This window comes from Eriocheir sinensis, chromosome 9 (assembly GCF_024679095.1).
Source record: "Eriocheir sinensis breed Jianghai 21 chromosome 9, ASM2467909v1, whole genome shotgun sequence".
NCBI classification, from domain to species: Eukaryota; Metazoa; Arthropoda; class Malacostraca; order Decapoda; family Varunidae; genus Eriocheir; species Eriocheir sinensis.
In genome coordinates this window covers 7,780,858-7,793,357 of record NC_066517.1, presented here as the reverse complement: position 1 = coordinate 7,793,357, position 12,500 = coordinate 7,780,858, and the positions used below count along the sequence as shown (strand labels likewise).

General features: G+C 51.8%; 5 protein-coding genes across 12 annotated transcripts in view; 2 read left to right on the top strand and 3 right to left on the bottom strand.

Moving 5' to 3' along the window:
• LOC126995878 (histone H2B-like) overlaps window positions 1-12,500 on the bottom strand; it is a 20,953-nt gene that overhangs the window by 4,112 nt on the left and 4,341 nt on the right. The window contains exon 1 of one of the 2 annotated variants that reach the window (XM_050855776.1): window positions 6,023-6,211. The exons of the other annotated variant lie outside the window; for it this stretch is intronic. The gene's annotated coding sequence lies outside the window, so the exon portion shown is untranslated. Of the gene's footprint in view, window positions 1-6,022; window positions 6,212-12,500 lie in introns of those variants that run through there. 2 annotated transcript variants of the gene reach the window in all.
• Window positions 1-12,500, top strand: part of LOC126995883 (histone H2A-like) — a 74,193-nt gene that overhangs the window by 60,056 nt on the left and 1,637 nt on the right. Inside the window, exon 2 of one of the 5 annotated variants that reach the window (XR_007750799.1) lies at window positions 6,427-6,754. The exons of 1 other annotated variant lie outside the window; for it this stretch is intronic. The gene's annotated coding sequence lies outside the window, so the exon portion shown is untranslated. Of the gene's footprint in view, window positions 1-6,329; window positions 6,755-12,500 lie in introns of those variants that run through there. 3 more of the 5 variants (XR_007750796.1, XR_007750795.1, XR_007750794.1) reach the window with 3 other exon arrangements.
• LOC126995885 (histone H2A-like) overlaps window positions 1-12,500 on the top strand; it is a 59,986-nt gene that overhangs the window by 46,104 nt on the left and 1,382 nt on the right. The window contains exon 2 of one of the 3 annotated variants that reach the window (XM_050855785.1): window positions 6,167-6,345. The gene's annotated coding sequence lies outside the window, so the exon portion shown is untranslated. Of the gene's footprint in view, window positions 1-6,166; window positions 6,350-12,500 lie in introns of all 3 variants that reach the window. The other 2 variants (XM_050855786.1, XM_050855784.1) reach the window with 2 other exon arrangements.
• On the bottom strand, window positions 4,872-5,567 carry LOC126995880 (histone H2B-like). Its single transcript, XM_050855778.1, has one exon. It carries the CDS (start codon window positions 5,554-5,556, stop codon window positions 4,927-4,929), a length of 630 nt encoding a protein of 209 aa, XP_050711735.1. The 5' UTR covers window positions 5,557-5,567; the 3' UTR covers window positions 4,872-4,926.
• The window catches only part of LOC126995879 (histone H2B-like), a 926-nt gene continuing 687 nt past the window's right edge, over window positions 12,262-12,500 (bottom strand). Inside the window, exon 1 of the mRNA XM_050855777.1 lies at window positions 12,262-12,500. This exon is cut by the window's right edge and continues 687 nt beyond it. Coding sequence (XP_050711734.1) covers window positions 12,323-12,500 — 178 coding nt within the window. The 3' untranslated portion in view covers window positions 12,262-12,322.

Sequence of the window (12,500 nt, the reverse complement as noted above, 5' to 3'; positions counted from 1 at the left end):
CTAGTTTGTCTTTTAGTTTGTTAGCTAGCTAGTTTTGTGTTTGTCTGTTAGCTAGCCCGTTCGCTTTAATTGGCAGGCAGGCAGGCAGGCAGGCAGGCAGGCAGGCAGGCAGGCAGGCAGGCAGGCAGGCAGGCAGGCACACCTATTTACATGCCGGCACACCTACTTTCATAGAAACGTATTTGCAGCTTTTTAGTCATCCACCTGTCTACTGTTGGGCATGTAGACGCTTGCCCAGGGTTCCGGCGGGCTACTCGGTGGCGGGGCTGGTTCAACGTATCTGAAAAAGCGGGTCCAGTAAGAGGGCGCAACGTTATGATGAGGACGACAACGAGAAACAAGAAGAAGAAGAAGAAGAAGAAGAAGAAGAAGAAGAAGAAGAAGAAGAAGAAGAAGAAGAAGAAGAAGAAGAAGAAGAAGAAGAAGAAGAAGAAGAAGAAGAAGAAGAAGAAGAAGAAGAAGGAGGAGGAGGAGGAGGAGGAGGAGGAGGAGGAGGAGGAGGAGGAGGAGGGAGATTCCCACTTCCTCAGCCTTTCCCTTTCAAGGTCGTTCTGAGCCTGTCCCTCACCCTCTAACCCTACCCTTGCTTTCCTATACACTCCTGCACATTCCAAGAGACAATAGAAGGAGTGGATCAAGAAGGGGAGGCTTCTTTCTCTCTGTCTATATATTTGCCGTCTTTCTCATTATTGCTTTCTTTCTCTTTTTCTCCTCCTTTTTTTCTTTCTTAACCTTTCTATGTCATTCTTCCTCTCTTTCTTTTCCTGTTCCCGTCCAGACGTCGCTTTGTTTTGTCTATGTATTTTCCAATATAGTTTTCTCTCTCTCTCTCTCTCTCTCTCTCTCTCTCTCTCTCTCTCTCTCTCTCTCTCTCTCTTTTCATAAATATCCTGTTACTGATTTTACAAAGAATTGACAGGGACAGGGGAAATTATGGCAAAATGATGTTTCCGTAAGAACTGAAACAAACAAATTGGAGCTTACTAGTGGCAAATGAGGTGGATGGGGAGCAGTGGGCGGAGGTGTGAACCATCATTAGGCAGGAGGGAGGGAGGGAGGTAAAAGATGGGATTGAGGAAACAAACAAACTAGTGTCAAATGAGGTGGATGGGGAGCAGTGGGCGGAGGTGTGAACCATCATTAGGCAGGGGAGGGAGGAGGGAGGAGGGAAAGGAGAAAGAAAGAAAGAAAGAAAGAAAGAAAATATAACTGAAGTAAAAAGTGTGCTACTATTCTCTTAGTGAATAAGAATGTGGACCTCAAAGAGGTCCGGGGTGGGTGGGTTAGGTCGGGCTCGCTCAGGCAGCGGCATTAACCACCGAAGCCGTACAGGGTGCGGCCCTGGCGTTTGAGGGCGTACACCACGTCCATGGCGGTGACGGTCTTGCGCTTGGCGTGCTCAGTGTAGGTGACGGCATCCCTGATGACGTTCTCCAGGAACACCTTGAGCACACCACGGGTCTCTTCGTAGATGAGCCCGGAGATGCGCTTCACACCGCCACGGCGCGCCAGACGACGGATGGCCGGCTTGGTGATGCCCTGGATGTTGTCTCGAAGAACCTTGCGGTGACGCTTGGCGCCTCCCTTTCCGAGTCCCTTGCCTCCCTTGCCGCGGCCAGTCATGGTTCAGGTGGGTAGCTCAACAGTGGAGTGAGTGTTGGGTTGTTGCTTTGCTTTAATAGTTTATTGATAACTTTTACATAAGATACAAAAATAAAAATAAACATGAAAATTACAAAAATAAGCGGTTACCAAAGCAGGCTCTAAACAAGCAGCCTGCCCGATGTACGATACATAGTTGGCACTAGTTACAATTGGACAAGATTACACATGGATGAAATGTCTTTTTATTCAGTGGTCACCGGCGTAGTAGCTTTCGAGCTCAGCGTCGGTGAGGTCTCTGTCTGCGTTGAGGAAGAAGTCGTCGTCCACGTCTCCGACGTCGACCTCGTCCTCCGAGACGTCTTCCTCCTCGTAAGTCGCCCACTCAACCTCCTGCCTGTGGTCGAAGTGACGTGGGGGGTTACCCAGTGGGCGGGCCGTGCGGATGGAGGCTGGGAGCGGCTTCCCCTCACGGAGTGTCCTCCTCACTAATGGGAGGGCTGTCTCGTGCGGGATCCTCTCGAACCTGGCCTCCTCTTGTTCAGTGAGGTGCTCGTAGCGGATCTGGAGATCCACCAACTCGCCCTCACTGAAAGTGTAGGTCCGTGGGGTCTGGGTCGCCTGGCAGCTGCCGGGGCCTCGCGGGTGCTGGCTCCACTGCAGTCGCCGGCGCGTCCACCGTCTCGAGTGTCTGGTCCCTGGTCCTCTTTGTCTTCTTCGGCGCGGGTACATCTGGGGACACAGCTGGGGTGTCACCTCGGCGGTCACCGCAGCCGTCTCCGTTCTCGTCGGCCGTGGTGGGTCCACTCCATCTCCCTAGCGGGAGACTTTGGTGTCGGGACGCTCAGTTCCGTGGGTCCCGTCCTCCTCTTCCGTCTGCGGCGCCTCCTCTTTCGTCCTTCACCGTGGGGTGGCGTCCTCTCCTCCGTGGGCGGCTGCCTTGGCCGCGCTGCTGCCGGGTCCGCCGAAGACGTCGTCCTCTGCAGCTTGGCTCCCGGGATTCTGCGGAGTCGAGCGGGGCACCTGCGGTTCCAGGCATGGTGACCTGAACTGCAGTTGGGGCACACAGCCACCGGGCGCGCCACGCCTTCCCTAAGGCGGCGAACGCAGTCCCTCGTGGCGTGGTCCCCGCTGCACACGCCGCACAGCTCCTTCGTCCTGGTACACTGCCGCTGCCTGTGGCCGAAAGCCTGGCACTTGTAACAGCGCACAGGCTCCGGCACGTAGCGGCGGCAGGTAAAGCGTCCCCAGCATCCGAGGTCCAGCGAGGCGGGGACACGTCCCCGCAGCGTCAGCTGCACGCTCCGGGTGGGCAGGCGTCGTCCGTGGCCGGCGTTGTAGTGGCACCTCACTGCAGCTGCAACGCAGGGGTGCGCCAACACCGGGTCCAATGGGAGGTGGGTTGGGTATCCAAGCAGGACACCCTTCACCGCCGCCTCCTTTTTCTCCAGGGTGATGCCGCGGGTCCGTCCAGCAGCAATCTCGTCCAGGGTGGTGGCGTGGTCCCAGTCCCACGCACGGATGAGGAAGTCCCCCGCGCGGGAGACCGTCACCCGGAGTCGCAGCTTCCGCTCGTCCTCCATCCACCGAATGGCCTGGTAGTGGGTGCTGAAGTCCGAAGACACCAGCCTCCACTCCGGCAGGGGTCCGCTCGATCGGTCCTCCCCGCCGTCCTCGTGAAGCGTCCTCCTTCGGGCCCGCTTGCTCTGCACGCGGGTCCATCCGTCCCCGTCGTCAGGAGCAGACTCCGTGGGCCGCTTCCTTCTTGCCGCCATAGCAGAGGCGGGAGCTGAAAGCTCAACCGGGCCGTCTGCAGGGGCAAGTCAGGGAGAGCAGCAGTGAGGAGAGAGGGTCTGCACTCACTGCTGTCTGCGCCGGAACTGTTGGGTTGTTGCAGCGTTCGCTCTATATATGCAGAGCCAGAGGCGGCGGTGGTGGGTCTTTGGGCGATAGGCTGGCTCCTGCCGTCTACTTCCGGACGGCCCAGTGACGTTGGGTGAGCCTCCACACTGTACTAGGCTCTAGCATATGCAGACAGCTCCAAGAGACCCCTAAATTCCTCCAATAGGGCTAGATAGATGCACTGCCTGACGGGGGCGGGCAAGCGCGGGACTAGGAGGCGGCGCACGCGCAGGGCGCGGCGGACCACCGCTCCTCCCCCGGCCGCCAAAACTATAAAAACCAGAAACGGCTGGCAGACTCAACTGTTCTGTTCGTCCGTAGCCATGGCCCGTACCAAGCAGACTGCCAGGAAATCCACCGGTGGCAAGGCGCCCCGCAAGCAGCTGGCCACCAAGGCCGCTCGCAAGTCGGCCCCGGCCACCGGAGGAGTCAAGAAGCCTCACCGCTACAGGCCCGGGACCGTGGCCCTCCGTGAGATCCGCCGCTACCAGAAGAGCACCGAGCTCCTCATCAGGAAGCTGCCCTTCCAGCGTCTGGTGCGCGAGATCGCCCAGGATTTCAAGACCGATCTCCGCTTCCAGTCCTCTGCCGTCATGGCTCTGCAGGAAGCCTCCGAGGCCTACCTCGTCGGTCTCTTCGAGGACACCAACCTCTGCGCCATCCACGCCAAGCGTGTCACCATCATGCCAAAGGACATCCAGCTGGCCCGTCGCATTCGCGGCGAGCGTGCCTAAGCGGGCGTTGCCCGTCTGAGTACTACAATCTGCTCACACTATATCTAGGCCCTTTTCAGGGCCAAAGTCACTTTCCGGGAGAGAGTTTAGACAGACACTGGGGCGGGCAGGGGGGGAGGAGGATCACTGGCTTGTTGCCTTTCCCACATATCCTTCTGCTTCATAATCTCATATCAATTGATTGGGGGGCTTTGATTTCTCTCTTAACTTATTTCAACTGGCGGGTGCACGAGTAGGGAATATGTGGGGACTACATGCAGGCAGGAAGACAGGAATTACCAGAACAAGTAAATAAATATAAACGGAGGGGCGGAATCACTAACTACTGATGACGGCTGCTATGTAGGCATATATCGCTCATCGTGATCCCCTGCAGCTAACAACAAACGACCGAGAGAAGCATTGGCGATTTCAAGCTTTGGTCGCGGTTTGGCGAGCACTGGCGGGACTCGGTCCGCTTATTGATGCCATGCATCCCTTGGTGGGTCAGCTCAGTGAGTGAGTGAGAGAGAGAGAGAGAGAGAGAGAGAGAGAGAGAGAGAGAGAGAGAGAGAGAGAGAGAGAGAGAGAGAGAGAGAGAGAGAGAGAGGGGGGGGGGGGGACTAACCGTCTTCGTTCTCTTTCGGGCAATAGTTTGTGGCTCCGATGGAGCCGGTTCTTTTCCAGTGCAAGCAAGTTGGTGGGTTGCTTATTTGGAGGAGGTGTACTTGGTGACGGCCTTGGTGCCTTCGGACACGGCGTGCTTGGCCAGCTCACCGGGCAGGAGGAGACGGACGGCCGTCTGGATCTCCCGACTGGTGATGGTGGAGCGCTTGTTGTAATGGGCCAGGCGAGAGGCCTCGGCGGCGATGCGCTCGAAGATGTCGTTCACGAAGGAGTTCATGATGGACATGGCCTTGGAGGAGACGCCGGTGTCGGGGTGGACCTGCTTGAGCACCTTGTAGATGTAGATCGAGTAGCTCTCCTTCCTCCTGCGCTTCTTCTTCTTGTCACCCTTGGCGATGGCCTTCTGGGCCTTGCCAGCCTTCTTGGCGGCCTTTCCTGATGCTTTGGGGGGCATGTCTGCTTCTTCGTTCCCAGACGGCGAGCGAATGTTGCCGGGCCGCCCCCGGATTCCCCCTTTATGGCGGCGCCGCTCCCTCGGGATCGCGGGGACGCGTGGCGGCACGCGCTCCCATTGGCAGGCTCGCCCGGCCGTCCCCGCCCTCCGATCCTGCGCTGCACTATATAGGGCGAAAAAGCCGCGAGCGGCAGGTATTCGCTCTCCGAGCCCACAGCAGAAGCGCAAGTCCACGCCCCCACCACTCACTGTCGACATGTCTGGACGCGGCAAGGTATGAAAGGTGAAGGGTAAGTCTTAGTCCGGCTCCAGCCGTGCCGGCCTGCAGTTCCCCGTGGGCAGGATCCACCGTCTCCTGAGGAAGGGCAACTACGCCGAGCGCGTGGGCGCCGGCGCCCCCGTGTACCTGGCGGCCGTCATGGAGTACCTGGCCGCCGAGGTGCTCGAGCTGGCCGGCAACGCGGCCCGCGACAACAAGAAGACCCGCATCATCCCCCGCCACCTGCAGCTGGCCATCCGCAACGACGAGGAGCTGAACAAGCTCCTCTCCGGCGTCACCATTGCCCAGGGAGGTGTGCTGCCTAACATCCAGGCGGTGCTCCTGCCCAAGAAGACCGAGAAGAAGTAATCGCCCTCGGCCTTTCAGGGACGACAATTCAGTACCGTTTAATCCGGCTCCCCTTGGGAGCCACACCCTTTTCCAAAAAGAGACTTCTGGACACACACCCTCAACTACATAGTGACATTCCTAGGTCAATTCCTGCTGATATTACTAGGAAGAAGACCCTCAGTCATGACAACAATTAACAACCCCCACGTCTGGCAGGCTTCCCACACTTAGTTTGTTTGTTTGTTTTCTTCACGGCAGGTAAGGGACTCCTCTGCTGACAACGACGATAACAACAATTAACCCACAAGACATAACATAACAAATAAAAAAAACGCAAAACAGAGCCGGGAGGTAGGTCGTTGAGACGATGATGGCCGTCGTGCAGATCGGATGCGGCGCTGCCCCCGCCGAGATGAAGTAGGTAGGTAGGTAGGTAGGTAGGTAGTAGCTGGGTGGGCTCCGACCCGCTGTGGCCTGTGGAGTAGGTCCGGAATGAGTAAAATGAATCAGTCAGTCAGTCACTCACTGACGTCATGTATGATCCCCTGCCTCACCCGAGAAAGCATGCATCGGTTTGTACCTTCACCTTCACCTTCACACGGTATAGTTTAACCCAACCTAAACATCCGGCCTCACACACAGGTGCTAGGTGGCGAGGTAGACCCTGAGGAGAAGAAGAAAACGTTTGGGAGGGTAAGCTAAACTAAGTGCAAAACCACCAGGGCCAGCCAGCCAGCCAGCACAGACACTGCGATACATTAGTCTTGCGCTAGCTAGTAAGAATAAGAATTAGAATTAGAATTACAAGAACACACACACACACACACACACACACACACACACACACACACAAAAAAAAAAAAAAAAAAAAAAAAAAAAAAAAAAAAAAAAAAAGTTTAAGGAGAACCACGCACATAGTTTCCGCAAGGTTCCCCTAGCGGACGGGGAACCCCACGAGTTGCTCTTTCTGTTTCTAACTCAAGTCTACAGCTGAACATCATCTAGTAGCACTATGATCATCATCAGTGCTCTTATAAATAGCGTCAAACTACCTGTGCTATTAGCAAGCAAAGGAACACTGTCATACTTTTTTCATATTGCTTCCACTTAATAAGTAGTGGAATGTATGTAATCGTATTTACAATAATACACGATGTACATATATATATAGTAATGACTACGTATTACGCATGATAACCATATGTATAGATGGAGAAAAATATATGCGGTTTATAATTTTGGCAAACTATAAATATGAAAGAGACAAGTCAACAAAATAACATTATATTAGCTGGACCAAGTTGACATTTTATGATGAATATGTACTACACAGTATGTAATAACAGTAATAACTTTTCCTAGAAGGTCCAGACCACAGGTAATGCCAGTACATCGTGTTCACTTGGGTGACCATAAGGACTGCAAACATGGACCTTCTACATACTATATGTATGTAAACATGCTGTTGTACAGTAATTATCAACGTGAAATACGTCTTGCCTCCATGGAACTGTACCATGCTCTTAGTTAATAATCATACTATCTATACATATACACGTACATAACATTCTAATATATAATACAGTGATGGGAGAAATAGGGAGGGACACAAGAGTGATGAGGGAGGCGAGAAGTTAGGGGGAGAAGAGGAGGGATAACGAGAGCGAGAAGGGGGAGTAGTTGTGGCTAGGAATAGTTTGGGAGGGTGCAGGGGGGGGGGGGGGCACACTTTCCTTCGAATGCGTCAACATGACTCGTCGGGTTTGTGTTATTTTTCACAAGTAAACTCGTCACATAAGACATATAGTAATGTGGTAGGTTAGCCATAAATTAGGTCCGGGTATTATAGGTAGTGTGCTGAAATATCATACTGATCCAAAGATTCGTTTAGGAGATATTTGCGAAAAACAGCGTTTGTCTGCCGCTGAAATGTATTACACTTTTAACTCTGAACTTTTTAGACTTTTTTGAGGTAGATTCTTAGAATAAAAGCCTTAACAAGCAATTACTTCCCTCTATACCTCTCACATACAATAATGAAAATATATCTGTTCTGGTTGTAGGTATTAGAATATTTCAGTAACTATGAAAGAGTTGATGAAAGCGCTATTAGATTTCATTTTTCCTCCCATATGCACAGGATGTAAAAACAAACTTGTTCAAGGAGAATGATTTATTTGTACCATTTGCTTGAGTAACAGATAATCCTATTACCAATCGTTTTGTAGATACAGCTACTATTACCTATGGTCTTGCATTAAAAAAAAAAAAAAAAAACAATTGGGGAGGTATTAGGAGTTGAGTATGGCAATATTTTTGTATTAACATCCAGCTATTTCAGTGATAGATGAAATAATACTTATTCCATTGCACAGGCAAATATTGCAGGAAAGACACTATAATCCAAGTGATTATTTTCGCTAAAGGACTTTCAGAATCACTAAAAAGAGACAGTCATCTAACATATGTAAAAAGAAATCGCAATACTCCATCCCAAGCAAACCCCCCCCCAAAAAGGAAAGCCAACACGCATTACAAACCTCAACAAACTAAGAACAAAACTCCCACAACAAAACTAACTAACAAGTTAGCTTGCAACAAACAAACGAGCTAGCTCCCTAATTAGCTTTTTTGCTAGTTAGCTAGCTAGTTAGTTAGTTAGTTAGTTAGTTAGCTTGTTTCTTTGTTTGTTTGTTTGTTTGTTTGTTTGTTTGTATGTTTGCTATTTAGCTTGTTATTTTGTTTGTTTGGTAGCTAGCTACCTTGTTTGTTTGTTTGTTAGTTAGTTAGTTAGTTAGTTAGTTAGTTAGTTAGTTAGTTAGTTAGTTTGTTTGTTTGTTTGTTTGTTTGTTTGTTTGTTTGTTTGTTTTTGTTTGTTTGTTTGCTAGTTAGCTTGTTATTTTGTTTGTTTGCTAGCTAGCTACCTTGTTTGTTTGTTTGTTTGCTAGCTAGCAACCTTGTTTGTTTGTTTGTTTGTTTGTTTGTTAGTTTGCTTGTTTGTTTGTTTGTTTGTTTGTTTGTTTGTTTGTTTGTTTGTTTGTTTGTTTGTTTGTTTGTTTGTTTGTTTGTTTGTTTGTTTGTTTGTTTGTTTGTTTGTTTGTTTGTTTGCTAGTTAGCTTGTTATTTTGTTTGTTTGTTTGTTTGTTTGTTTGTTTGTTTGTTTGTTTGTTTGTTTGTTTGTTTGTTTGCTAGCTAGCTTGTTTGCTTGCTTGCTAGCTAGCTAGCTAGTGAGTTTGTTTGTTTGTTTGTTTGCTAGCTAGCTAGTTTGTCTTTTAGTTTGTTAGCTAGCTAGTTTTGTGTTTGTCTGTTAGCTAGCCCGTTCGCTTTAATTGGCAGGCAGGCAGGCAGGCAGGCAGGCAGGCAGGCAGGCAGGCAGGCAGGCAGGCAGGCACACCTATTTACATGCCGGCACACCTACTTTCATAGAAACGTATTTGCAGCTTTTTAGTCATCCACCTGTCTACTGTTGGGCATGTAGACGCTTGCCCAGGGTTCCGGCGGGCTACTCGGTGGCGGGGCTGGTTCAACGTATCTGAAAAAGCGGGTCCAGTAAGAGAGGACGAAGAAGATGAAGAAGAAGAAGAAGAAGAAGAAGAAGAAGAAGAAGAAGAAGAAGAAGAAGAAGAAGAAGAAGAAGAAGAAGAAGAAGAAGAAGAAGAAGAAGAAGAAGAAGAAGAAGAAGAAGAAGAAGAAGAAGAAGAAGAAGAAGAAGAAGAAGAAGAAGAAGAAGAAGAAGAAGAAGAAGAAGAAGAAGAAGAAGAAGAGGAGGAGGAGGAGGAGGAGGAGGAGGAGGAGGAGGAGGAGGAGGAGGAGGATGTAGAGTTATATTCCAACTTCCTCAGCCTTTCCCTTTCAAAGGTCGCTCTGAGCCTGTCCCTCACCCTCTAACCCTACCCTTGCTTTCCTATACACTCCTGCACATTCCAAGAGACAATAGAAGGAGTGGATCAAGAAGGGGAGGCTTCTTTCTCTCTGTCTATATATTTGCCGTCTTTCTCATTATTGCTTTCTTTCTCTTTTTCTCCTCCTTTTTTTCTTTCTTAACCTTTCTATGTCATTCTTCCTCTCTTTCTTTTCCTGTTCCCGTCCAGACGTCGCTTTGTTTTGTCTATGTATTTTCCAATCTCTCTCTCTCTCTCTCTCTCTCTCTCTCTCTCTCTCTCTCTCTCTCTCTCTCTCTCTCTCTCTCTCTCTCTCTCTCTTTTCATAAATATCCTGTTACTGATTTTACAAAGAATTGACAGGGACAGGGGAAATTATGGCAAAATGATGTTTCCGTAAGAACTGAAACAAACAAATTGGAGCTTACTAGTGGCAAATGAGGTGGATGGGGAGCAGTGGGCGGAGGTGTGAACCATCATTAGGCAGGAGGGAGGGAGGGAGGGAGGGAGGGAAAAGATGGGATTGAGGAAACAAACAAACTAGTGTCAAATGAGGTGGATGGGGAGCAGTGGGCGGAGGTGTGAACCATCATTAGGCAGGGGGGAGGGAGGGAGGGAGGGAGGGAGGAAACAGAAAGAAAGAAAGAAAGAAAGAAAATATAACTGAAGTAAAAAGTGTGCTACTATTCTCTTAGTGAATAAGAATGTGGACCTCAAAGAGGTCCGGGGTGGGTGGGTTAGGTCGGGCTCGCTCAGGCAGCGGCATTAACCACCGAAGCCGTACAGGGTGCGGCCCTGGCGTTTGAGGGCGTACACCACGTCCATGGCGGTGACGGTCTTGCGCTTGGCGTGCTCAGTGTAGGTGACGGCATCCCTGATGACGTTCTCCAGGAACACCTTGAGCACACCACGGGTCTCTTCGTAGATGAGCCCGGAGATGCGCTTCACACCGCCACGGCGCGCCAGACGACGGATGGCCGGCTTGGTGATGCCCTGGATGTTGTCCCGAAGAACCTTGCGGTGACGCTTGGCGCCTCCCTTTCCGAGTCCCTTGCCTCCCTTGCCGCGGCCAGTCATGGTTCAGGTGGGTAGCTCAACAGTGGAGTGAGTGTTGGGTTGTTGCAGCGTTCGCTCTATATATGCAGAGCCAGAGGCGGCGGTGGTGGGTCTTTGGGCGATAGGCTGGCTCCTGCCGTCTACTTCCGGACGGCCCAGTGACGTTGGGTGAGCCTCCACACTGTACTAGGCTCTAGCATATGCAGACAGCTCCAAGAGACCCCTAAATTCCTCCAATAGGGCTAGATAGATGCACTGCCTGACGGGGGCGGGCAAGCGCGGGACTAGGAGGCGGCGCACGCGCAGGGCGCGGCGGACCACCGCTCCTCCCCCGGCCGCCAAAACTATAAAAACCAGAAACGGCTGGCAGACTCAACTGTTCTGTTCGTCCGTAGCCATGGCCCGTACCAAGCAGACTGCCAGGAAATCCACCGGTGGCAAGGCGCCCCGCAAGCAGCTGGCCACCAAGGCCGCTCGCAAGTCGGCCCCGGCCACCGGAGGAGTCAAGAAGCCTCACCGCTACAGGCCCGGGACCGTGGCCTCCGTGAGATCCGCCGCTACCAGAAGAGCACCGAGCTCCTCATCAGGAAGCTGCCCTTCCAGCGTCTGGTGCGCGAGATCGCCCAGGATTTCAAGACCGATCTCCGCTTCCAGTCCTCTGCCGTCATGGCTCTGCAGGAAGCCTCCGAGGCCTACCTCGTCGGTCTCTTCGAGGACACCAACCTCTGCGCCATCCACGCCAAGCGTGTCACCATCATGCCAAAGGACATCCAGCTGGCCCGTCGCATTCGCGGCGAGCGTGCCTAAGCGGGCGTTGCCCGTCTGAGTACTACAATCTGCTCACACTATATCTAGGCCCTTTTCAGGGCCAAAGTCACTTTCCGGGAGAGAGTTTAGACAGACACTGGGGCGGGCAGGGGGGGAGGAGGATCACTGGCTTGTTGCCTTTCCCACATATCCTTCTGCTTCATAATCTCATATCAATTGATTGGGGGGCTTTGATTTCTCTCTTAACTTATTTCAACTGGCGGGTGCACGAGTAGGGAATATGTGGGGACTACATGCAGGCAGGAAGACAGGAATTACCAGAACAAGTAAATAAATATAAACGGAGGGGCGGAATCACTAACTACTGATGACGGCTGCTATGTAGGCATATATCGCTCATCGCGATCCCCTGCACCTAACCACAAACGACCGAGAGAAGCATTGGCGATTTCAAGCTTTGGTCGCGGTTTGGCGAGCACTGGCGGGACTCGGTCCGCTTATTGATGCCATGCATCCCTTGGTGGGTCAGCTCAGTGAGTGAGAGAGAGAGAGAGAGAGAGAGAGAGAGAGAGAGAGAGAGAGAGAGAGAGAGAGAGAGAGAGAGAGAGAGAGCGCGGGAGGGACTAACCGTCTTCGTTCTCTTTCGGGAAATAGTTTGTGGCTCCGATGGAGCCGGTTCTTTTCCAGTGCAAGCAAGTTGGTGGGTTGCTTATTTGGAGGAGGTGTACTTGGTGACGGCCTTGGTGCCTTCGGACACGGCGTGCTTGGCCAGCTCACCGGGCAGGAGGAGACGGACGGCCGTCTGGATCTCCCGACTGGTGATGGTGGAGCGCTTGTTGTAATGGGCCAGGCGAGAGGCCTCGGCGGCGATGCGCTCGAAGATGTCG